The following is a 26,504-nucleotide window of genomic DNA, read 5'->3' on the forward strand; positions in this document are numbered from 1 at the left end:
GTAATGGAGAAGTAGAAGAACGGCAGTCTCCCAGACGGATTCTGCTGCTTCCGACCGGCTTCTTACGGAAGCTGATCTAATCCCCAACTAACCAGAAGGCCAGTCGCGAGCTGGTACGCTAGTCAGATAAATTTCGGGGGTTAGAAATTGAAAAGTCGAAAAAATACAAAGTACGGCGATGCTTGGTGTGGTGCAGGCTCTGGTTCTCCGTTATGACGCGCTGCAGTGGTTGGTAAACATGTGCTATGAGGACCTCAAGCCATCACCTAAAAGCGTGTAGCTTATGGTTCCCGCAAGCCACCAAGCCAAAATCATCGTCCCCTAAATGTGGGCGATGATCACAAAACGGACAACCATTCCATGCACGCGTTATCCGAGAATGGTTGTACGGAATGTTGAATGATTGTGGCGTAAGATGAGTTGGTCATGCAAGTTCAGAGTCGACCTGTCATGTTCATAAGACCGACAGTGTGCTGGATTAGTCCGCTGTTCACGGGAGTCTTGTCTGAAAGCGTCATCGCCTGTTAAGGCCACCGTTTATAAAGAATGTCGCATGTTTTTGGCACATGTTCTCAGTGCTGCGCCGGAAATTCTCTGGTTTGGAGTGGGCTGCTGGATGTCTGATTCTATTTCTGGAAGCCACGGTGTCATTACGTCATTTAGGCTAATATTGAACGTCATAATGCACCAGCTAAATATGAAATTGCGCCAAGTTTATTCATAGCAAAAGCCTCGTGCGGAAATGGCCACCGTTTCGTTTGTTCCTTGAACCATTTTCTGACGCATTACGCGGCCTCGTCTTATGTATATGGGCGGTTAGCAGGACTCCCTGAACCCAAAGTCACTCAGTTTGAAGCAGCTTTAGAGCTTCTAAGTCGTTCTAAATAGCTCTCGGAATCATGAGACGCCGACCGCGGTTAGACGAATTCTCGCCACTGAAACCTCCGTCTGCCTGGGTGGAGTCCTTCAGGGTAGCACTAGCATCGCGTCGTGGTGGTTGGATTGCCTACTACACGTGTCGCTGTCAGGCTCAAGTGCAGCACCTATCGCTATAACTACGCACGCTACATGCTGCGCCGCGGTTTCCTCGGCACTCAATCTTCAGGGGTCGTTTGTCTGAGTCATGTTCATGTTCCGAGGGAGTGACGGATGCCGAATTGTGCGCCGACACTGATCAATAGCCTCCCTGCGGACGGCAGCGGACTCCAGCCGCCCACTTAACAGGCGGAGCGGATGTGAGCCATTGACGCCGAGCCATAGACGCCTGGCTTATGGAGCCGTGACTGGTCGTGGAGAAGTGAACTAGAGAGAAGGCGATGACTGACAATGTGTTCCGCCCTTTCATCCCGTCGGCCTCTGTCTCTTAGATCGCATGGGATCATATATTGAAGGCTGATACTCAGCGTGCATTCCCTCTCCCCCAAATCACTTGTCAATGGACACTGTTCAACGTCAGCAGTTCGTGGACCTCGTCGTGACGTAAGCAGCAGACAGCTGCAAGGGCCGGTGGCGCATTTTGTCCAAACTACGTGATGATACGATCACGAGGACTGAGTTTTCCGGTGCGCCATATGGCGCTGGTAGCAGCATCTTCGGAAGGAAATTGGATGGTCACTGCTACTGTGACATGTCACTCTAAAGATGCGCTATAGTGACCCGTGCTCAGAGCTAATGGTTTATCCGATTTGCGTCGTGTTTCCATGTTCTTTGAATCTGACCGAGTCCCGGATTCCGGCGTTGATATGGCATGCAGGCGTCTGGCTTCTTGATTTTATATGGTGCTCTACACGCGATGCTGGTCAAACTTTTAACGTTTGACATCATTTCTTCAGACATGCAAAGAAATGCGACTACGAGAAAGCTGTCTCCGTCGTGCAAAAATGACTAAACCGGTTGAGCTAAACACGACGCTCGTTGTTGTGAAATATCAAAACGTGTTGATTAATTTGTTAGCAACCATCAAAGAACAAGCCTCGGTTCGCCGATCATAAAGTCCATAAGCGACTTCATGTTCGGAATCCGATAGAAATACTGTATTTTGGGCTGAATTTTCTTCATGGGATTTTTTTTTAACAATAGCCATAAGCATATAAAAAGATTGTTAATTGCTAGCATATTTTTCTATTACTTTCAAGTTCTTAAGTACATAAAACGATAAACAATTAGGTGTTTGGTCGCTATGCTTCATCCATCAAGATAACAGCAAAAGACAACACAAGGTGGCCGCAAAACACCTCACCCAGACAGCACGGCTGAGCAATTATCTCCCATAATTGCCTTGTATCCTAGCGGCTCCTTAAACAGCTCTGTCCAGCTCACTTAAATCTGCCACCGGACGGAGATCTCGCGGCAGCCCTGAACGACCCCTGTGCGGCGCGGCACGGAATGCCACTGTTATTATGCCGCCAAGTTGGCGCCGCCGCTGCATGAATATATCTGATCACCTTGGCAGCGGGGCCGGCGTAACTCATCCACCGTCTCGGCGCGGCGGCCGACCACATCTCGCCGCCAGTGCATGATGCACCCTCGGCCTGCACCCGCGGCCTGCACCCGTTCGGCACCCGGTGGTCTCCACCCGTGTCCATTGTCTCGTGCGGCGACTGTGGCAACAGCACCGCTGAAGAGCGGCGCTGATTGTGGGAATCCCGTGTCGTGGCGCGGCGCCCTTCTTAGCCGGCTATCTGGCATATTTATCTCGGCGGTCTTTGTCACTGGAGGTCGGCGACTGGCCCGCCCACCAGCCGGGTGCCGAGCCAGCCGGCTGAGCTGAGAGCTGTAGGGCTGAGCTGAGAGCTCGGGCGGGTCCGGAGCTCAGCTGGAGCGGGGTAGGAGCTCAGCTGGAGCGGCGGACGACAGCTGCAGGCGGAATGCCCGGCTGACGGATAAACCAGTCTGATGGACAAACCAGTCTGCTGCGATAGAATAGTTTGGCGGATGAACCACAGCTAGTCTGGTGGACAGACCGGTCTAATTAGGAGGGTTTTGTCGCAGCTCACTGTTCTGACCTCAGGTGGACAGACCAGTCCACCCGGGAGCTGACTCACAGCAACTCTCATCTCCAGCAGGCTCAAACATGCCGATTCTGTCGAGCACTGAGTATCCACTGTGTGGTGAAGCCGGTGGTCGTCTGGGCGTGCGGCGAGCGCGGCGCTAGTGCGGCCTTCACGGCGCAGTTGCACAGAGCGGCGGCCAATGCGGCGGGCCGGCGGCGGTCGGCCGCCCCCTGCAGCGGCGCCCGACTCGGGCCGCCCGCCAGACCGGTCGGCAACTGCTGATGTGTTCGTTTATGACCACCGCCCAGAGAACTCAAAGCGGTACCGCAGCGAACGGGCCGAGACCCGCCGGAAACCACTCAGTGGACCCCTTTTAGCGGAACCCCCTCCCCTCCCCAAAGCAGATTAGGGAGGGAGAGCGGCAGCGGATGTCACGCGTGCAATGTACAGGACAACAGCACACACACAAAAACGTGCATAATGCACATTTTGATGCTTCGCTGCCAGCATTTGAGGGGTCCACTGGCGTGAGCGATGCGCTTTTATTGCCGAGTGATTCACTCACAGTTACGCCCATGTGTCACTTCGTCACCCATATGTCACACACATGTCACTTGGTGTGTGGCTGCATGGTGTCACCTCTGGCATACATCACTTTGAATAAGTTAGAGGGCTTGCTTGATGTATAACGTTTCGCTACTTAAAATGTTTAAGGCCACATGCATTAGACTTTGAGAAGACCATTTGTGCTTGCACAATGAGGACTCGAATATCACAATGACAATCAGTGACGCGATCGGATTGCTAATTAGTCTGCTTTTGTCTGCATGAATAACCCATCAAGCGTGGTCAATTAGTAGCACACCTGCGCCTGTCGTCTGTATCGCAAATTCCAGACGAGGCCGCACACCAGCTTCCGTGCTTAGGGCCACATTCTGTATTCTGTGAGTGGTATACCCGTGGAACTTGTACCCCTGGATCAGCACAGTCTGCCCTGATGCCCGGTGTCCCTCAGCACGAACAATGGATTACCACGGGATGCACATGTCGTATTTACTGTCGTGCATGAGGACATTGTTTGGCGAAGAATCCCACCATGCTTTGGTAGCTATGATTTGCAACTTCCACCTTCTGTGGAGGAATCCGCGTAATCCGTGATCTGCTGCTACCGACTTTGCTTGTTTGTTTGTTAATCCTGGGGTTTAAATACGTTTAACAGCACGTTCATTCCGGCCACATATACCAACTTGCGTCATTGACAACAACTTCGTAAGACGTAAAAAAAGGCCAAAACGCATACAAACGATACATTATCATATGCATGTAATGTGAGCCACACCAACGCAGCATATAATTCACAAATCGCGTATTACGTGTGGCTCATAGTGCAAAGTTCCGTCCCCTCCGCGCCGCCCTCCCCCGCCCTGCCGCCGGTCTCCCTGTCCACTCTCCCAGCCCAGTTTGTCTCTCGGAGTTCCGTCGGCTCGATAATGACGCCGTTCATGCCGTGGCGTCCGTTACTGACGTGGTCGTCCGCCTGCAGCTCCACATTCAGCCGGCTCCGTTATGTAAACACGAGCAGACCGCCGTCGCGACCTCGCCTCAGCCGCCGCAGCGGCGTTGCTCCCGGCGCAGACGTTGCACGCTGTTTCCGCCGCGTGCCGGCTCGAACTCTGAGCTAACGGTTGATTCGAATTATGAGCTGTCGGCGACTCGAACTCTTAACTGTCGCCGAGTTGAACTATGAGCTGTCGCTTTTTATAACTCAGCGCTGTCGCTAACTCGAGCTCGAAGATGTCGCTTAGTCGAACCCGAGATAAAACCCAGACACAATTTCAGGGGAACGCTGATTGGGTCTTAACTCAGTTCGACTTTATTTGACTAGTTTAGTCTCACTCGAATCCTGGACAAAGCTTCAGCGGTAGCAAGAAATGGATAGTTAGAAGAGCGATGCAAAATTCAGGACACTGAGTCCGTATAATTTATCACCATCCGTGTTGTGATATAGCCAGCGTGATCTACGAGCATAAGCATTACGTTGATTACAAATTCATTCAAACACAATTCAGTCCGTAAATCCTGGCTTTACGGTCAAGCCACGAGTGAGCCGACTTGCCCCAGACATCCGATCTGATAAACAGCGGTGTCATTGTGGAGACGGTGTCACTGCTGAGACAGTGCCCTGCCAGGCTGAGGGCGGCTCCGATGTGCGCCGCTGTTGGAGGCGATGACGCTCGTGTCTGTGCCTTGTTAGACAGTGTCAATACAATCAGATATCTGGAAATCGATGCTATGCTCCAATAAGCACAATAAGGTTATTGATTGATGGACAAAAAATGGGCGGCATTTGCAGCAGCGCTAAATGTTATCTGTACTCACTACGATCTTACTCATTTCCTAGTCCGCATCGTCAATTGAAGTCTGTTTGCTAATTCCTCAGGCTGACTGTTGACCTCAGGCTGACAGTTGTCAGTTCCAAACTCCATTCCCTCAGTGTCTAGCCTAATCCTAGCCTCACTAAGCCACTGTCTTGTCCGACTGGTGTCCTCCGCCCACTCTTATTCCGAGTGGCATGTTCACAACTCGCGGCCATCCTCTCATAACTCGCAAGCCTAACTCGTAACTCGCGAGTGGCCGTCCCCACGACGGCGTGGCAGCACGCCACTCATCTGTTGATGGCGCCGACAGCGATGGCGATGGCGATGGCGATGACGTCATTTTTTCAGAACACATTCATCTCTCGCATATTATACCATGCGGAAGAGCCTGGGGTTTTGAATTAGAGGTGGCAAAAGATGAAAATTTTGGGAACCAGACTCGAACCAGACCCGGCTGGACATTTCTGGAACCAGTCGGACCCGGTATTAGTTGGAATCGGAACCAGTTGGACCCGTTCCCCAAAAGTCATTAATACAAACTACTTGTAGGTATCATTAGTTGCATCATGTAAAACAGCCTATTTCCCACTGGGAATACTCATGAGCTACTCTGTGCAAAGACCTATTCACTTCATTCACTTCATATTTTGCAATAATGTGTAGTGTGCAAGATGTATAGTTGATGGTAGGACCCGGTTAGACCCGTCAGAAAATTTTCAGGAACCGGTCTGGACCCATATGGGTCCAGACTGGTTCTTTGGACCGGGTCCTCGGGTCCACATTTTGCCACCTCTATTTTGAATGGCGCACGGTACCCCGCAAACCCAATGACCTCAGTTGACCCAGAGGCGTCACTTGGTTTAACCCAGTCGGTGACTGGGACTATACAGAGCGCGCCGGAGTGAATAGGTTGCCGGAAGTTGAGGGTGGGGGGCCGGAGTCCCGGCCCCGGAGTCTTTTGTTCGGGCTTTAATTTGCATGATGCATGTTGTGCTGCGAGCAGCCCGTGTGCAGCTCGGGGCTTTCCGAGACCAGCGGGACGACCGCTTCGGCTGCTGCGGTGGTATAGACGAAGGAACGGCAACAGGAAAACCGTTCGGGAGATTTGGCTTAAGTGCAGGTGCTGATGAAAGAGAAGAAAACAGAAAGAAGCATGGAAAACAATTACGAGAAGAAAAGAACACAAATGGAAACATTGTTTTTGCTCGTAAAATATCCCCAACACATATAGCTCCTTATGACCTCGGTATTTGACGGGTGAAGGTAGCATACTGCAGTATGTATCCCTTCTATAAATAGACTTTTACATTGATTTTCCTCATATTTGTTGCATCGTCGGCTGCCATTAGCAGTCTCATGTGGCCGGTCCCAAGCCAGTCCCATGCAGTCTCGCTTAGCACCCACGCCTCACCCTTGTTCTGCTCACGCAGCCACCCCACACCTATCGTTTCGTCTTTGCCTCGTCCTCTCTCCCTGCCTCACCTGCCATTACCTCTCTCTCCCCATTGTCTCACGGGCTCTCACCACTGTCTCACCACTGTCTCACCACACCCACCGAGTGCAGACCGACGACGAGACATTAGTATGCTGGCCGATGAACGGGTAGGGAGGAGGCAACTTCTCGGCTCGCCGTCTTCTTGACACGGGCGGTAAAACTTGGGCTCAGCCGCCAACGAATGACTCGCGTCGTCATGACGAACCGTCGGCGGAGCGGCAATTTCATCGTGATGGATCATAACGCGTGACAAAAGAGACATTATTCTAGAGCGGCGCGAGATGAAGCTCCTGACAGAAACGCCACCTGCGTGGGCGGTGGAGGCGGTGGGTACGACATATAGCGACATTCCGGAGGCCGTATCAACTTCGAACGGTCGGAATGCGTCGTAATGTGCCGCTGGGAACGTCCGGCCGTCCGTTTGACTCAGCGGCTGGCTCTGGCGACCCTGACTCACTGCAGTGGGTGTCGGGCGGCTGCCGCGGTACTGACTCTGAGCCGGTCCGCCACACCGCTGACAAAGAGCCGGCTCATGTCTCACCGGGTGACTGAGTTCGTGGTGCAGAGGTCAGCCGATCGGGGTCACTCGGGTCGGGGCAGGACAGAGGTCATACTGTCGCATGGCGGAACCAGACATATGACATTTGGCGCTACAGAACGTGCCCTAATGCAGTTTTTTTTCAAACCGAGAAGTTCCTCACTTGCGACTTGACTTGACTTTCCGGTATATTTGTTCATTGAGAGCAAATATACCGAAATAAATTGCATTTAGCAAGCGAATATGGTGGAGCATGGTGCCATTTTACGCTAAGAAGCGCCATGATATGACCAAGGTAGTGACTGGAAACTTACTGGTTGACATCTCGAATTACTAGCGACACACCGGTACTCACTGCTCAGTGCTCAGTTGCTCACCTCACCTCGGGTTATGTGCGCAGTTTACCTGTCACCTGAGCCGCTACAGTGGCGACAGCGTCCGGTGACCCATGTGACCTTGCTCGGTGACTGACCTGGTGTCCGGTGACGATCAGTGGCCTGATGTGACGACATAGTGTGACACTGTGACAGGTGACACGAAGGTGTCAGGTCAACCGTACACCTATATTTGGAGAACCCTGGACGGAGTCGTATTGATTTAGGGCCACCGAAAGGCTCGATAGAGTCCCTTTTCACCATGTCAGCTGCTTTGAGTGATGACGTGAGCTGCTTTTTGTGGATGATGTCTCGTGTTGTTGCTGCAGAATACGTAATTTGGCGGCTATTCTAGTTACGCCCACTATAACATTACCACGATGGGAGGATCAATACTCCACAATGACATTAGCACAGTGTTCCCACTCCTGTGTATGACTGATCAGGTGCTCATTCTCGTTAGCATAATTAGCTAGACTAGCAAAAACAAAAAAGAAAAACTGATAATTCTTGTCGATTTGACAGTTAAACACATTGCCACTTGTCCGCTCCATTCATTTTCTGACCGCTGACACGGGTAGGGGCGACGGGTCTGGCCAAAATTACTTTAGTAATGGCTCCCTCAATGCTGAGGCGGGTCTCTCCCGTGTTGGAGCCGGGGAAAGGTGCGCTGACGTGGGCGAAGCTGGGCTGAGCGGACTGATGGTGGGTCCCTGATAGCCCAGTGGGCTGAGTGGAGCGACATGAGAAGCCCCTGATGGCCCGATGGGCTGAGCGGGCTGATGGGAGGTCTCAGATGTCCCAGCGGGCTAAGCACACCAGCGCGGCGCGTGCACCAGGAGCCATGCGCCGAGCACCGCTGGCAGCGGCGTGCACCTCAGCCGCCCCGTCATTGTGCCGGGCGTAATTGCACCGAGTGATTAACCTCAGACGAGCGCAGCCGACCGGCGGCCCAGGAGTCAACGGTCACGGGTGGAATGCAGAGCACCACCGACACCCTCAGGCCACCCCGGAGGCCGCGCGAAACCACCAAACGTGACTACCAGCTCGTGCGTTGTACGCCACAATTGCTCTCATTAGTTCCAAAACAAACTCGCCCGAGTAATGTGCTGGAATCTCATTAGCGACATCCGCCCTGGGTGCCATAAACTGTGCGTCCCGGGGCGGCCGCTCGCCGGTCGGGACAGATGGTTCTCCAGGTGTGGTCCCCATGGCCGGACACTGGGCCTCTGGCGGCCCCTCGGCGGCCGATGTCTGTGTTCTTGTGGGCGGTGCCGGCGGCCGAGCCCTGTGTTCTGGGCGGTCCGTCCTCCAGGTACGGGCGGCAGCCGATTGGTTACGTGCCTGACCATATATTTGATTGTTTTACATAATGCAGGGCTGCTGATCCACGCGGGACGGATAATGGATCTGTTCGTCGGTGCTGTGGGCGGCCTCAGGGCCCCCGGGTGGGAGGTCTTGGGTCTCCAGCGGCCGGGCGAGACGTCGGCAGTGCCCCTCCTGTGGTTCGGGGGCTGTTTGTCGGTCAGTGTGGTGAACCTACCAGATACTTCACAGGAACACACCTTATGACTTGAACGAACTCTTGCCGGTTTAAGCTGGTGCTAAGTTTAAGTGCCGAATAGTCGTAGACTGAATGGAGCGTGAAAGGAACGCCATCTTGTAAGAACATCGCTGACAGTTATTGCGCTATTCATTCAAAAGGTTATGACTTCCGAGCTTCCAAGCCCCAAAAAAGTGTAGGGCGTGCATGTTTGTCTTGAACAAAGATTCGACGCCCTTGCCGTCGGTTGTGCACTTTGCCTGATTACCCGAGACATTCAATAGCGGCCACTTTCAAGTTGAATTCCCAGGAAAACAAAAGCATTTCACTCGAACGCCTTGTGGAACGAATGGGCGCATTTGGGCTCTTGCAGACATTGGCCGTGGCTCGCCCATTTCCTTGAATCCATTTACATTAGGCAACAGCATTCGTGATGTAAAAAGGACTAATCTAGACACTACGTTCAAAGCAAATCCATGAGGTTGATTGCTGACCCGTTCGGTCTTCGTCCGTTGGTTCTGCTGAGGACGTCTGCCGACCTTAATTAGTGATCTCATTAGGTGGTGTGGCGGTCGGGAGTGTATCTTCCCCGCCCCGCTCTCCGCCTCTCCAACCGGCCTCCGTCATTCTGTAAACAAAATGCACGACCCCGGCCCCGATGGACTGCGCTCCGTGGCCAGCCACCACGTCCTCCGCCGCCCGCAGCCGAGGCATTCAGCGACGTGCCACTGCTGGAGCGGCCTGCTCCCTCCGGGCTACATTGATGTCAGATTGATGACAGCGATCGAACTTCAGTGAGCCGTGAGTGAGGAGCTCTCAGGCGAACGATTCAGGCGGCAGCTGCTCCACACGACGGCGCATTTGTTTTCACTTTCGTTCCCCGGCGGCCGAGATGCGTCCTTCGCACGCGTCTGATGTCTTCCTCAAGTGGTACGTTTTTCTGTAGCGAGTCTGCGGGGTTTTCGGAGGTAACTTGGCCTTGTTTGCGCTATTTTGGTGGCCGGTGCGAACGGTGGTCTGTGAATTGGGGGAGTTGCGGTAGTGCGGAGGGTCCGGTGCGGAGTGGGTCGATGGCTGGAGCCGTTCGGCGGGCCGAGGAACTCCCACGGGAGTGTCTGCACTCGGAGACACCCCGAGAGGCACACATCCACGACACACGGAGATGGAAGTCGTCGGACCTACCGCCGCCGCTCCTTTCGCTGTCGCTAGATTTGTGAAGAGTGTGAAGAGATGAAAACCCGGCGAGGTGGAATATGAGCGAGGTCATTCTAAATTGAGTCGTATATGTGATATAGTTTATAATAAAGCGTAGCTTCTAACCATTTAGGGAGTTGAGGTGCTGATAATCCAAGTCGTGATAATATGAATGAAATGATTCATGACATGGTCGGAAAGTGATAGCGGGCATATTCCAGTGGACAGGCAGGAAATGTTCTGGCGACTGGACGGTTTCCAGTAGCTACCATGGGATTCCATGGCGTCTCTCGTTACTAGACAGGGTTGGTCTGCGAACTTGACGTGGTCACCCCTTCCGAGACACGATCCATTAGACAGATCAGATACAGGCCGATCAAATATTTAGACATATTTGTCTGTGGTGATGCCATGCTTGTTAATTGGGAGGCTGGGCCCCCGCTGCAGGGGGAGGAACAAACATTGGCGAGGACTGCAAACACAGAGATAGTGGGGCTCAGTGACCGAACAGACCTCCTTTTGCTCCCCTCTTCTGATCCTCATGTCCAGTCAGCACATCTGGCGAATGGGTAGATTCCGTCATTAGAATTTGAAACTACCTTGGCCTGACCTAAATCTAGCCAGGCTGAGCTGTTTGACCTTTTGGCCGTTGTCCAGTTGTTTTGAATAGACGACACGCACAACCTTCCTTGCGGTTGGGGTCATCTCGGTGTGCAGATATTGAAACTCGTCATCTCCGTTTACTGAGGGATTTTAACATTTTTCCACTTTGACGTTTTCTTTTCTCTTTTTCCAGATGCCATCTTGCGACTGATCCATAACGCCAACCAGTCAACTATCGACAGCTACAGCCACGAGACTGACGAGGACAGTCAAAACCAGACCAGTGACAATGTGGCGAAGCACGCGCTGCCCACGCTGTTCGGTCAGTTCATGCGCTACTTCCAGAGCGAGCTGTCCGACCCAGAGTTGGAGACGGCCGTCACAGAGTTCTTCGACGAACTCTTCGTGGTGACGTACGGACGCGGTGCGCAACTGAACGCCACCTTCGCGAGCTGCCTGCGGGAGAAGCGGCTCGACATCCGACCCTTCCGCGACGTGCCGTTCCGTATGAAGGAGAAGCTCCTGCGCACCTTCGGGCTGGCCAAGTTCTACCTGCAGTCGCTGTACGGCGGTCTGGCGGTGCTCAACACCACCACCCAGTTCCAGTGTACGGAGTCGTGCTACCAGGCGCTGACGAGGCTCAGCTACTGCCAGCTCTGCCGCGGTCACAGCCAGGTGCGGCCGTGCAATGAGTTCTGCTTTAACGTGATGCGCGGCTGCATGGCGCCGCTCTCCACCCTCAACGAGTCGTGGCAGACTTACGTCGAGGTGCTGCGCAAGCTGGCCACCTCGCTGCAGGCCGGTAACAACGTGGAGACCTACTTGCTGAAGCTCTATGTCAACATCTCGGAGGCGATGTCGCTCGTCTTCACCTACCGAGAGGAGGTCGACCGAGAGGTGAGTGGGCAGGTCGCAACGACCGCCTTCTTTGGACGGATGCATGATCTATTGAATTTGCAAATCGTCAGCTAGGCACACAAATTCACATGGACTCTGCATCGGCTCTGGTAATAATGATGCTGGGTAAGAGCATGGGAAAACTGGACTCAGAAAGGATGAATTTCTACCGAAATGAACCACATTGTGCTTGATTCTAAACTGGACGACATCCAATCGTTAGACTAGCTAAGAAATTCTGAGAGAGATTGCAACGCGAAAATATTGGTAAGCAAACAACAGTAAAAATTGTTATGTTCGCTGAACATTGATTCTGCAATTATTCTTCTTTTCACCATGCTCACCTCTTCTTTTCGTTCTCACTCAATCTGTGAATCTGAATATCCCGATCCACGAACATCTACCGGACCGTTTCACTAAAACGTCATGAATACGGGATGGATCGTGAAACGAGACGGCCTGTGAATATGGCAGGCAGAGCGGGCTGTCTCCCGTTCCAGCTCTGTCTATTGCCCAGTACGGTACATTGTCTGCAGCACTCAGCTGCCGGCGCGGCCGGCGCGCGCCATTCGTGCCACCATCGTCTCCTTGAGGGGCGCACTCGACATCCATTGTTCCGTGGGCGCCGGGCCGCAGTTGGCAGGTCGGTCCAATTGAGTTGGGCGACTACGGTACCGATGGCCGCTGGTCACAATGGGCCACCGGCGCGCGGAGGCCCGGCGCTGCCGATCGAGTTATTGTGGCCGGCGGCCAGCGAGCGCAAACGCCGGAGACGACGGCCATTCACCGTCCGCTGACCTGCGCCCCTGACCTTACCGTCACGTGACCGGCTCGACTGTGTTTGGAGAGCACTCTGTCCAGGTCGGCCTTATCCCAAATCGATACGGTGTGGGCTGGCGGCTCCCCCCGGGACGCCCATGGGCACATGAGGTGGGCGTGGAGGAGAGGAGGGGTCCATTCATTGAACGCCAGGCGTCAATGAAGTGTCGGGTCCGACACCTGGGTAGACATCGATCCTGAGGCAAATGTGTCTGCATAGGACAGTGAAAATGATTAATGGACCGATGTAGTCCAATGCTTGGTAAACCGAACAGCATTCGCTGTTGATGCAACACACATCAGCAGGCCGTTATAAAAGAAAGTCTGGCGTTGAATTAATGGCGACGACATTCTAACGAAGACGCATTGGGCAGATTCGGATCACCTCCTCTACCTAAACCACCAATAAATCCGTTCATTGATAAACGGATCTCGGTATCCCTGGTGGGACGACCTTCGGACAGACAGCACTCAGCGCGAATGGGACGCTCTCCACTAAAACGACCGCATCAATCCGCTTCCATTCAGGTTCCAACAGTGTGTTGTGTATCGTTCCATCGCCTGATTCAGAAGGTCGGCGGCTTGCTGGGTTTGTGAGCGAGACGAGGACGTCGTCGACCGGTCTGCGCCCTGTCCGCGGATCTTTGTGGGACTGTTGGCACGCTTCGACTTGTTTGGAATTCCGGGACTGGGCGGGGGCGATGCAAATCTCAGGCACAGCTGATGGCTGAAGTCCTAGACACATATTCGAGCGCCTTCTTCAGGATAACGTTCCAGATTAACATGATAGGCCCTTTTGATCACCACGGAAGTTACCCAATCACTACTCGATGCGCTAATTCTCGTCCTATTCTTAAAGTCTCTCTCCTGGCGCAGTCAAGGTGCATAGGTGTTTTCCTACTTGAAAACACGTCTCAAAACTATGTACTCTTTCATAGTTACGCCTCAACTGCGGATATCAGTCGCAATGCTTACTATGTTCTCAGACCCACCAGCTAGCTGCGGCATCAAAGCAGCTTCATCATAGCCCTGTTCCCCGCCGCGCCCTCGCCACGCCTGGCTGTGGTCCCCGCTGTGATACCCCTGTTTGCGGCGACCTCCGACCCTAGCCAGTGGACCGTCGTATGTAATAACTCCATTGGGGCCCTGTCCGCCCAGCAGGGGAGGCGCTTCTCCCCTACAACCCGACTGAAACAGCGGGGTATCGTGGGCCCAGCCTACGAGCCGAGCAGGCTGGCTTCGGTAGAATTCCAGCGTCCAGGGAAGGTGTAGTAGATATCATCCATGAAAGAAACTGGCCACTTTGAATCTGCGGTCAGGTGCTTCATTGTAGAATTTCTACGATTGCCGATTGGGAACTGGATTATTCGGAAGCCTGTAAATATAAGTTGCTCGTACATTGGCAAATCTTGAAAACGTTTGCTATGGGTTCGGCTTGAAGTCGCCACATGTAGTCGTGAGGTAAGAAACAAGAGCAAATGCTCTCCGGCCGGGCCTCTGGTCCCTCACAGAGGCGTCCTCCGTCTGATTGTTGCCACCCGGCCGCGTTGTTTGTCGGTGCCGCTCGGTGAAAGCTCGCTTCGTCGAACCGAGCGCGTTGCATGCCGCCTGTGCCGGTCATCGATGCACGCGGCGCGGCGGGTCAGCAGGAATGTAGCCCTCCGAGCACGGACAGGCTTCCGGCAGAGCGCGGACGACGGCTGCAGGTGCGCCCCGGGCCCGACGTCTGTCCGTCGCAGGAGACGACCCCCTCTGAGGGGCCAGAGCCGCCCGACCGGCCTCTGGCCGCCTGTCGGTCCCGTCAGCCACGCGAGACTGACGGATGACGAGGGAGCCCTTTGAACGCTGCCGGAAAGAAGCTTTGAGGGGTCTGCAGCGTTCGAGACTGTGTGATGTAGTGGATTTTTATTGAACTGATTGAGACCTCCTCAGAGATTGCAGTGATGCGCTCTGTGCCATCTCACTGAGCTACATACACCTGTTTTATCCAGCTCTGCACCCGAGGCGCTCCGGACCCGTCCCAGCCGTCCGCTCGTATACCGTGCAGAGGCGGAACAGCGGCGTAACACGCACCTCCGTGTCTGCAATCACGCGCAGGCCCGCCCCTTGCACGCACACGGGCCCATTACTCGGTAGCAGGCGATCACGTGCGGCTCATTACCCCATTTGGTTAACAGGCTCCGTAACGGGCTACCTGTGCGGCCCAGCCGGTGTCTAATCAGCTGATCAGCCGCGTCACTGAGTGCGGTTTCCGCTCCGTTACCTACAGACCGCTGCTGGGGAGCTACCATGCAAATGAGCGACGCTTTTAATCAAGTGGCCGACCCACGCCTCATCTTTTCGAAGTGCCGGCCGGATGAAGGCGGACTTTTCAAGGCGCCTGTCGTTAATCGTTAGTGGTTAGTCGTTAGTCGCTGTCGTTAATCGTTAGTAGTTAGCCGCTGTCGTTAGACGTTAGTTAGGTACTAGTCGTCAGCCGTTATGAGCTGAATCCCTAACCCGCTCTTGCTTTATCTCTCCCCCTCTGAATGACGCAGCCATGGCGCCGCGAATGGCGCCACGGCGCCGGGAGTGACGCCGCCGCGCCACTAATTGGCCGCGATAAACTCGACACCAATCAATCAGATGTCTTTTTCTCCTTTTTTCTCTCTCGCTGACATTCCTGCGCGGGCGGTGGAGGCCGAGGGCATTGCGCATGCGCGGCAGACGGTCAGGTAATTGAGGGACGAATACCGTGGCCACCCCAGACAGGGAGGGCCGGGCCGCCTGTAAAGATGTCAGGGTGATGGGCTCCCACCCAGGTGGGAACTCGCCGCTACCCACTGCGCAGCAGGGCTCTGTCGGGTGGCCACTCTGTGCGGAATTCAACCCCGTACACTTAGAAATGAGGAGCGTTTTACAAGCAAATAGTTGAGTCGTCGACAATAGGGGATGGGTCAATTAGCAAAGCAGGTGTAACATGATGATTGATGATTAGAAGTTCCGATGAGCCCATGACAAATTATTTATCAGATCGTATGGGCGCTTCATTACAGAAGAATCCAGAGACGCAACCAGCTGGGGATTGGCATTGCAAATTCGACTTTTGACGATCGTAAAATTTGAGCTACCGTGCTGTCGCCAAGGACTTTGACGGCCTCTGTTTGACTCGGCCGCCAGCGAACCTGGCCGACACACCGCGGGTCGGCCGGCCGAGCCGCTCCCTTCCCAGACGGATGGTATCGGCCAGTTTTTACCGCCGCCCGCCGCCGTGGTAATGGATTACCCAAAGGTGGCCCGCCCGGCTACAGCCCAGATGAAGCCGTGGCATTTCTCATCGGCTGCGTGCCGCGGATGGTGGCTGAAATTTAAATGAGTTATTTCAACCGCACCGCGGTACGTCTATGGTGGTTTACAGTCGGAAGCTCGCTGCTGTGGTGATTCAAAGGTGGCGTAAGCGCGCGTTTTTGAGTAAACTAAGGCATTGCGGGGCTCTTGATATTTATGAAGCGGAAGTTATGTATTCTTACTGCACGCAAATGGAGCTCGGTTACTGCCGAATAAAGACGCAATGTGTTGTTTGTCAATGGCGAAGCCTTCCACTGAGGTGGCATAAACCGTACGACCACCAACTTAAAACGTTTTTTCCCTAGTTGCCGTGTTATGACGTCTCGCCACTGAAGCTCGTATAGATTGTAACTGTAGTTAGACTAACTCCAGCTTGTACCCAGTGCAGTGCAACGGCGTCATAACAGAGCTCTGGCGGGCCCGTAGCTACTCGAAAAAGTCCCTGACAGATAGCCAGGGAGCCTTATTTGCCTAACAATATTTTGTTTGCAGGCCCAGCTTTGACCAGTCGGGAAATAAACTACGTCGACTTTGCACGCTACATACCTAACTCATGGGCCTTGTATCGCGGGGCCGATCACGGCAGCTGCAGCATAGAGATCTTATTCTCTATGGCTGCAGTGGGGACTTATGCAGTCCGCACAGACGCTGAAACCGTCTGCGACAGTCGACAGAAAACTCCGTTAAGCTGCTGTCGGAAACGTGTCTGCTTCAAATAGCATCGTCTAGCGTTTCGGGCGTTTTTTCTTGTTCGGCGTCGTCGTTTTGTCCTTCTGTCCGGCAGCCGGTAGCGCAATCGTCGCCGCATCAGTAGGCAGCAGCTGGGTTAGTATTAACGTCAAACATTACCGGAATACTGCAGGAGGATAATGCTGGTTCGCAATCCACAAGTGTGACGCTGGTTTACCCGGATCTTAATTTGTTATTTTAAGGTGCATGTGATTCACCTGTGTCTGAAAGTTGGCGACACTACTAGCGGTAGCAGATTTATGTGTTGTTTTTGTTTGAAGAAAGCCTGCAGTAACCACTCGTACCAGACTTATGAAGTCAACAATGAATGAAATAGCAGGGCATTATGCTCGCATGCTCATTTAACTTTTGGCTTATTCTGAGATCATGTTGATTGTGCGGATGAAAGGACTTTCGGCGGTGAAAACTTGGACTCAAACATGGATTAGTTTCAACGTTGTTCAGAGTTCAGACTTTTATGCGTGGTGCAGTCACTTCTATTGCCAAACTTTGATGTTTGTAGTGCGTGAAAGTTTTCTGTAGGAGTCTATTAGGGATTGCATTCTGAGCAACTCCACTTTTCTTACACTTTTCTTACCACCAATTTCGCGCGGCTCTTAAAGTCAACAGATCAAACAGCAAAGCCGGCCTCAGCGAAACTCGGAGAGCGCACAATACCTAGTCCTATCCCTTCCCAAACTTCCGGCCCGTGTCCATTTACCGGGTTAATCCATCACACGGGGATCGTCTGTAGCCGGCTCCAATCCGGGATGCGGCGGCCGACCCGCCGGGCGTGTAATAAGCCGCATTGTCGGGTCTGTCCTGCACCCATTGGCCGCTCGGGCGGCGCGCGTCCACGCGTGACGCTGAAAACACTTCGGAATGCGGCGGGCGGGGCGATTGAGAGAGCCGGCGGCATTCCGCTGCAGGACGTCATTAATTAATGTGTTTACTGCTCGGGAGAGAGGGAGATAGAGGGAGAGAAGGGAGCGGCACTATGTTTCAGCTCATGGAGCGCCGTGCGGTCAGCGGAGTGCACCGAGAGCGGAGAGGCCGCGGGGCGTGACTGGTCCAGAGGGTAAAATGTCTGGTGGCTGGAGCGCGAAGAAATTGTGAGGTTAGAGAAGCGACTTCTGCTGGAAACAACGATAGGCACTGTGGTGGGTTCAGCGTGATGACCAAGGGGCAAGGTTCTACAATGAAACAGCCGATGAAATTTAACTTCGCTACGACAAAAAAGTGCAATATCATGCAACAACTGCGAGAGCTTTGCAGTGGAAACGTTTCATATAGCAGCTATTTCATCAACCTTCCACTTTATGCTTCGGTGTTTGTCGTTTCGTCGGCCTTGGAACCGAAGCACAGTTTCTTCACATTATCATCATGGTCCTTAGCAACAGACCTAAACCATCACATTCAGTATGTTGATTGGCTTCTCGCCCCGCCTCTGGGACCGCCGACAATGCTGTTCCTCCGTCCATATCGCATTGTCGGTGCCTCTCTCAAAGGTAGCCGCCCGACAACAACATGGAGTTGTTCTGGTAACGCCCTGTCGGACAGGGCCGGAATTCATCAATGATGCCTGTCGGACAGTACCGGAGCCGACAGTGACCCTGTCGGACAGGGCCGGAGCCGACAGTGACCCTGTCGGACAGTCACAGACCCTGCAGTGACTCTTGTCGGACACTACCCGCCGGAGCCTGCCACCAGAGCGGTCGCGCGCCACCCATCAGCCATCCTCAGCTCACCGAGCAGTGAATTAGCATAAGTCGATTGCTCGCCCCTGTGTATATTGCCGTGACTATTCGGGCAGACCGACAGTTGACTGTTCCACCGCTGCCGCCCGGCTGCACCTTTTCCGGTATGGTCTGCAATGCGGCGGGTGCCTGCCTGGGGCTGGCTACACCCACCCTTCGGCCGTCCACTCCTTTCCCCATTGCATTGGTCTGACCGAGGGGGGAGGGGAGGTGGGGCAGCGCGTGGTCGGTCTGACGTGCCAGTCCCGGTAGAGTTATCACGTCATAACAGCGTGGTTTAGTACCGGCCGGCTGATACGAGCCGCCCGCCCGACCGCAGTGGCGGGGCTCATGGAACCAACGACGGCAGACGCTGAAACTACGGCGGTACGGCCGCGGTACGGCAGCGGTACGGCTGCGGTACGGCCGCGGTACGGTCGTGGTACGGCTGGGTACGACCGTGCCCTGGGTACGCCATGCTACCCCGCCCCGCCCCCTCAGACAGAGACAGAGGGGGGAGAGTGCCGGACAGAGCGGTGGGAGGAGACGAGGTGTGCGATTTCAGCACACTCTGTGTTGTGCGTCTGTAGCGGCTGGAGGGACAGCACAGCGCAGCTGTTCGAGCGCCGGATCGGAACAGCTGCTCCGGTGGTATGTCCATTGTTCCGGATTGAACCGGTTTCGGTAGGGTCCGACCCCAGACATACCCCTAGATGATGATTGATGACTATATTTGATGTTGGAGCAAACCGCAGCTGCCTTTGACCCTGTCGGCTCCCGATGGCTATCTTTTTCAGTCCTCCAAATTCCAGTCGCATTCATAGTTACATCCCCGCAGTGAACACTGAGACTGGCTCTCTAAAAGGTTTCCTGGCTAAAATTCGGGCTGCTACAAGCTATACAACGAACGTCAGATGGTTCCAGTCATCTATCGTCCACCGTCCACCACCCACCGTCCACCATCCACTATCCACCGTCCACATTCCACCCCTTTCCCACTCCACCAACCAAGCTGGCACAAAGTCCGAGTGGCGCCCCAGAGTCCGGAGAGCCCACTGCAACTCCCAGCCGGCCATTAGCGCCGTCAGAAAACAGACACTACACCAAGCGCGTCTCTTTGATCTGTCTGGCCCGAGCTGAGCTGTGGCGGCCGACTCGGGCGACGGAGCTGGCGCAGCTCGACGGGGAGGGGGGGGGGAGGGCCGATAGAGACAGCCACAGGAGGTGGGACGAGGGAGGGAGGGTGCGACATAGTGTGGTGTCTGCGGGCAGGGTTGTCTGCTGTCTGGCGTCTGATGTGTATCTGCTATCCTTTCGCTCTTGCTGTACGAGTGGAAAACACGTGCTTGTCTGACGTTTATAAGAAACGTTGTCTCTTTCCATTGCCTTGCAGTGAATCGGCACTGAAAACTCCCTGCTGCTGAAAACTCTCCGTGGCCCCTTTACTTGAGCAATGCAAAATGAGCATATGTCATGACTGATGACGTCTGAGCATAGGCGATGTGATTTCCTGCTATCTATTCGAGTGTAGTTACACATGTATTACATATGCCATCTTTGCTCAGATGCAATCGCATAGGGAAGTTATGAACCATAAGTAAGCATTAGGCTTCTGCCATTTTTAAGCCGCAGTCCACCTTTACCTGCACCACCGTGTGGCTTTACTTATTATTTTTATTTCATTCAGCACTGAAGAGCATTGTAACGCTCTTGTAGTAAATATTTTGTAAGAACGTGTAATTTTTGTAATTTCTGTTTCATATCGCCAAACTCCACGTGCATAATTATGCGCGGACTGTAAATGTCCAACTTTGCCAAGGCGCCTCTGTAGTCTGTAGTTGCCGAGCTCGTACGAATCTAGCCCTGTCTAACTCTTCATCGTGCCGCTGATTAACCTTCCCAGATTCCCGCAGCAGATTAACCCTTTATTCCCTGATCCAGGCCTCTCAGCTATCTGTCCACAAGGCGGTGTCAGCACATTGCACAGCTGCACACGTAGTGCAAGTCACCGAGGCGTGTCGGGCCGCGGACCGTGTCAGATGAGCCTCGTGGGCCGTGACACCGGCAACCAACAGCAGTGACACACGAATGACACGGATGACACACGCTGGTGACACCCAGGTGAATGTCGCCCAGTGGAGCTCAATGACACCGTGACACGCACGCCTGCGCTGTGAACATTGCAGCGTGAGATTGGTGACCTAGGAGCTCGCGCTATGGCCTCGTTCGGAACATTACGGGACATGCAGAGTCATTGCAATGTGCAATGTGGAGCAGGATGTACCCAGTAATGAGGTAATGAGTTATTGGGAAGTGGGCTTCGTGCGTTAATGCCTGCACTTCATCTGCTTCAAGCGCATTGTGATGTTAGATATTGATGAATCTTTCTATGGATAGATAATAATATAGTTCAAATTTAACACGTCTTTGTCACATGTATGATGTAGCTACATTTGTTAATTTTATTGCATGCTGTCCTTTGTTGGTATGTGTTGGCTGACCAATTAATCAAATCGCGTTACGGGCGCGAATGTTTCACGCTGATGGAGATTTATTGCGAGTTCGTATTGGAGCCAAAGTTGATGTCAATCATGCTGATTGCGTTGTTTGTGCAGTGCATCAAGCACGCGTTTGTAGGATCGGAACACCCAATCCCTACTCAAAGGGAGGCTGGGCAAAAAAAAAATGGGAGAAGGAATATGCCTTGTCGCGGAGCTATGCACAAAAAGGTTCATATCAGGAGCTACGACTGAAACAAGACAAAGACATTCGTCATTCATCATCATTGAATGACCTAGTTGAAGTGTGATTTCAATTTGAGGTACCATATACGAAATAGTTATCAGCAGGTTACCACCATTATATTATAAAAGTATCATTCTTCTTATCTTTTATGAAGCCACAGTTATAAAGTAAGGATCTTGGGAGCGGAGAGTAAAGACTAATATGCTTAGATTTTAAGGCGGTAATACCATTCACAAAAATGGGATCGATCCGTTTATTTATCACTGCTCGTCTTCACTTTTTCAAATAAATCGATAAGTACATACCTAACATTTTTTATAATTATTTGGTGTATAAGGATATGAACAACGCTCGACACCAGCTTCTGTTATCTGCTGCAACAGTTAAGACTGAATCTAGCTGTAGCCATGACGCTGTCGTGGTGGCGCCGTTGGTACCAACTTTCCTTTGTTTCCTGCTCTCACCTGCGTCCGTTGTTGCCAACTGTGTGTTCTCACACAGTGTTCCCGCGCTGTTTTGCTGGCGTGTGGCCTTATGCAAATGCCAGGATCCTGCCTCAATCCGCCTATTTAAATAACCGTGGGAGTTTGCGAAAAACGAACAGAGTTTGAAGGCTCTCGCTTCTTTCAAAGAATTTGCATAACAAGCTCACGGCGAGAGAGTGACGCGTCGCTTCTCAGGCTAAGGCTCGGCTCAGCTGTGAGAGATGGTTCTCAGTGCAGCTTAGGTTAGGTGAAAATTGACAAACTCAGCAAGCCATCCGCAATGCAAACATTTGAGTTAATTGCAAACAGACCTCATGACTCTTATAGCTGTTTGAGATATGTGATGAATGAGAAGAATAAATTGTCATCGTTCCAGAATACCTTTGAGATCATAATGCAAATCATTTAATCATTTTCTATTGAGAAATGCATTATATTAGCATTTATTTACGTTTTTACGATGCTACGTTTGTTGTTGGACTTTTTTGCATTTCATAAAAACTCTGCCATTTGTGTTAACAAAATGAATTGATTATGTCTTTTTATTATTCAGTTCCACGCTGTGGAGTAGCCCGGCTCCTCTGTGCACTCCTCTGCAGCGTTCGTATACAAAAACAAGTCATCAAGTGAATGAGCGCAGTCGCCCTCGGTTGGCTCTTCTCTGACGACCTCAGGGAATTAGAGATAGGAGAGAGCACAGAAGACCCTCACCCACTTTTGGCACTGGGATAGCTGAAGCTGTCTCAGCTGGTTGCGCGAGGGCAGCATTTTATGTCAGCTGAGCTCAGATCACAGAAGAAGCTGAAGTTTAGATGGAAAATGTACCCACGATGCATTGTTGTCTGCCTGCCAAGAGTCGAAGCATGCAGTTGGTCGCCAGCCTTTTATTCATTAACCAGAGCAACAATCAACATCATCCTGGAAGGTGGGCATATCAATCAGAACCTGAACGACAAAGGCTTTTTGACGCCGGCACCGGGGATTCTTCAGTCCACAGTTGAATCACTCTCTGAGGGCATTTTATCCATTTCCGTGGACATAACAACCTGCATGGAGACCACGTCCACTGGGTTTCACATCCACACCCCATATCCTCAGGGTATCTTTGTTTACAAATTGCCGGTGTCACGACTTGCCCCGCCACTGTAAACTCACAAAAACAGCGGAAACAACAAGTTAAAGCGTCGGCGGTCGCTTAACGCCTGTATCGCTTCTTTCTGTGTTCACCGTTTTAGACTCGGGTGTTTTGAGGTCGTCTAACGTAGCATACGAAGCTGACATATGCGCTGTTTCTTTGGTGAGGTTGGCTTTGTCACCACGAGCGAATGTTAAAAACACGACACAAACACGCATTCATTCGTATTTCCTAGCTGGATTGTGGCTATGGAGACGGAGGATGGCCATTACTTTCTGAGCTTGAGGACGTGGAATGACCGTCTTATCGGCCGCCGCCGATAAGACCCGTTGAGGGCTCCAGCCGCGACCAGCCGGCACTGAGCCGGGGGACGGACGCGCGCAAACACGACGGGCGGGCAATAACATGGGGAGCTCAGTCGGGGAGCGGCCGCGACCGCGAGAGGAGAGGAGTGACGGCGCGACACAGGGACCTACTCCATATTTGTGATGGAAGTGCGGAGAGCAGTGCTCTGGCTTAGGAGACGCCGGTTGAGTGTTGCACGGTGTGCACGGCGGATACTTGGCCTAGTGGATCGAACAACAGGACAACGACAATGGAGATAGGTGGCGGACAGCAGGATGACCGGTGGCAGGTGGGCGCAGCGATAGGCTGCGGGGCGGGGAAGCAACACGGGTGCGGGCAGGGGGGTACGCGGCGGTAGGGAGGCCGCGGGCGCCGGGGGGGGGCGGCGGGCGCCGGGGGGGGGGGGCAAGGCAAGTGGCGGCCGGGGCCGAGTTGCGAGGTGGCGCGCGCGGTGGCGCTGGCGGAGGCATACAATTGTCGACGCGGGTCGGATTTGCAGGCGCGCGCGCGGCGGCGCGGGATGGAGGCTATGCAATTGTCGACTTGGGTCGACTTGCAAGGCGCGCGCGCAGCGGCGCTGGATGGAGGCTATGCAATCGTCGACTTGGGTCGGATTGCATGGCGCTCGCGCGGTGGCGCTGGCGGGGGGGGGGGGGCTATGCAATCGCCGACTTGGGTCGGATTGCAGGGGTCTGGCGGCTGGGGCCGAGTCGCAGGTGGCGCGCGCGGTGGCGCTGGGGAGGCATGCAATTGTCGGCTTGGGTCGGATTGCGGGCGCGCGCGCGGCGGCGCTGGATGGAGGCTATGCAATTGTCGACTTGGGTCGAATTGCATGGCAGGTAAGCGGCGGACGCAATTGTCGCCTTGGGTCGAGTTGCAGGCGCGCGCGCGGTGGCGCTGGATGGAGGCTTTGCAATTGTCGACTAGGGTCGAATTGCTGGCGCGCCATGCAATTGTCGACTTGGGTCGAATTGCATGGCAAGGTAAGTGGCGGATGCAATTGTCGACTTGGGTCGAATTGCAGGAGCGCGCGCGGCGGCGCTGGACGGAGGCTATGCAATTGTCGACTTGGGTCGAGTTGCAGGCGCGCGCGCGCGGCGGCGCTGGATGGAGGCTATGCAATTGTCGACTTGGGTCGAATTGCTGGCGCGCCATGCAATTGTCGACTTGGGTCGAATTGCATGGCAAGGTAAGTGGCGGATGCAATTGTCGACTTGGGTCGAATTGCAGGAGCGCGCGCGGCGGCGCTGGATGGAGGCTATGCAATTGTCGACTTGGGTCGAATTGCTGGCGCGCTATGCAATTGTCGACTTGGGTCGAATTGCATGGCAAGGTAAGTGGCGGATGCAATTGTCGACTTGGGTCGAATTGCATGGCAAGGTAAGTGGCGGATGCAATTGTCGACTTGGGTCGAATTGCAGGAGCGCGCGCGGCGGCGCTGGATGGAGGCTATGCAATTGTCGACTTGGGTCGAATTGCATGGCAAGGTAAGCGGCGGATGCAATTGTCGACTTGGGTCGAGTTGCAGGCGCGCGCGCGGCGGCGCTGGATGGAGGCTATGCAATTGTCGACTTGGGTCGAATTGCTGGCGCGCCATGCAACTGTCGACTTGGGTCGATATGCATGGCAAGGCGGATGCAATTGTCGACTTGGGTCGGATTGCAGGCGCGCGCGCGGCGGCGCCGGATGGAGGCTATGCAATCGTCGACTTGGGTCGGATTGCATGGCGCGCGCGCGGTGGCGCTGGCGGGGGGGGGGGCTATGCAATCGCCGACTTGGGTCGGTTTGCAGGAGTCAGTGCGGAACAAGGTCAGCGGCGGACGGGGCCGAGTGGCAAGGTGGCGCGCGGGGTGGCGCTGGCGGAGGCACGCCATCGTCGACTCGGGTCGGATCGCAAGGCGCGCGCGCGGCGGCGCTGGACGGAGGCAGGCAATCGTCGACTTGGGTCGATTGCAAGGCGCGCGCGCGGTGGCGCTGGATGGAGGCTATGCAATCGTCGACTTGGGTCGGATTGCGTGGCGCGCGCGCGGTGGCGCTGGCCGGGGGGGGGGGGGGCTATGCAATCACCGACTTGGGTCGTATTGCAGGAGTCAGTGCGGAACTGTCGCCCGGGTCCGTGCTGTTGGCCGTGCACGCGGCGGGACCGGCGTGGTCGTGCTCACGCCTCTGGCCGGGTCGGAGTTCGTGCCGAACTGAACCGTCTTGTATTTCACGCTCCGCGAGACGTTATCGCCTCTCTCCCTCTCTCTCCCTCTCTCTCTCTCTCTCTCTCTCTCTCTCTCTCTCTCTCTCTCTCTCTTTCTCTCTCTCTCTCTCTCTCTATCTCTCCCGTCCACGTGGCGGCCGGCCTGGGGGGGGGGGGGGGGTTGCGGGGCAGCGGTCTCCCGTCCGCGCGGCGCCGGTGTTGACACGCGCGGGGCGGTTTCTGGGGCGTCGGCGGGGGTGCCCGCCGACTTGTTTGGACGGGCGCTGTGGACCGGCCCGGGGTGACGGGCACTCGGACCGGCCCGGGGGTGTTTGCCTGCGTTAGCTGCGACAGTCGCCGGCGCGGCGGAGTGACGGCGCCGGTGCGGACAGAGGCCGGTTCGGTGAGGCCGGTCCGGTGAGGCCGATGCGGACAGAGGCCGGTTCGGCGAGGCCGGTGCGGACAGAGGCCGGTTGGCGAGGCCGGTTCAGCGACTGACCTGGGAATATTAGGTCAGCTCGGCGCGAGGCCTGGCAGAGGCCGGTGCGGACAGAGGCCGGTTCGGCGAGGCCGGCTCGGCCGGAACGGTTCGGTGACTGACTTGGGTTCGGCGACGGACCTGGGAATGTTAGGTCAGTTCGGTACGACGCCTGGCGGAGGCCAGTTCGGGCTGAGGCCGGTTCGGTGAGGCCGGTTACAGAGAAATGTTACTTCAGCGGCGCGTGGCTTGCCATAGACGGGCTCGAAAACTGACCTGGGATTGTTAGGTCAGTTCGGTAGACCTGGCAGGGGCCGGATCGGCGACGGACCTGGGAATGAGAGGTCAGTACGGCGGGCGACACGGCCGGGTCTGAGCGACATGGCCTGGTAATGTTAGGTCAGTTCGGTGCGTGGCCTGGCAGCGGTCGCATCGGCCCTGACCTGGGAACTGGTCCGGCCGGTGGGCGAGCGGGCCATAGGTCACCGCGGCGGGTGATCGGATA

The 26,504-nt window shown here is 54.4% G+C and overlaps 1 protein-coding gene across 1 annotated transcript in view; it reads left to right on the top strand.

The window, feature by feature from the left end:
- Positions 1-26,504, top strand: part of LOC122365929 (glypican-5-like) — a 117,526-nt gene that overhangs the window by 71,494 nt on the left and 19,528 nt on the right. Inside the window, exon 3 of the mRNA XM_043337579.1 lies at positions 11,312-12,015. Within this exon, the coding sequence (XP_043193514.1) occupies positions 11,312-12,015 (704 nt within the window). The remainder of the gene's footprint in view (positions 1-11,311; positions 12,016-26,504) is intronic.

The sequence above is a fragment of the Amphibalanus amphitrite genome, unplaced genomic scaffold, assembly GCF_019059575.1.
Source record: "Amphibalanus amphitrite isolate SeventyFive unplaced genomic scaffold, NRLGWU_Aamphi_draft 000773F_arrow, whole genome shotgun sequence".
NCBI classification, from domain to species: domain Eukaryota; kingdom Metazoa; phylum Arthropoda; class Thecostraca; order Balanomorpha; family Balanidae; genus Amphibalanus; species Amphibalanus amphitrite.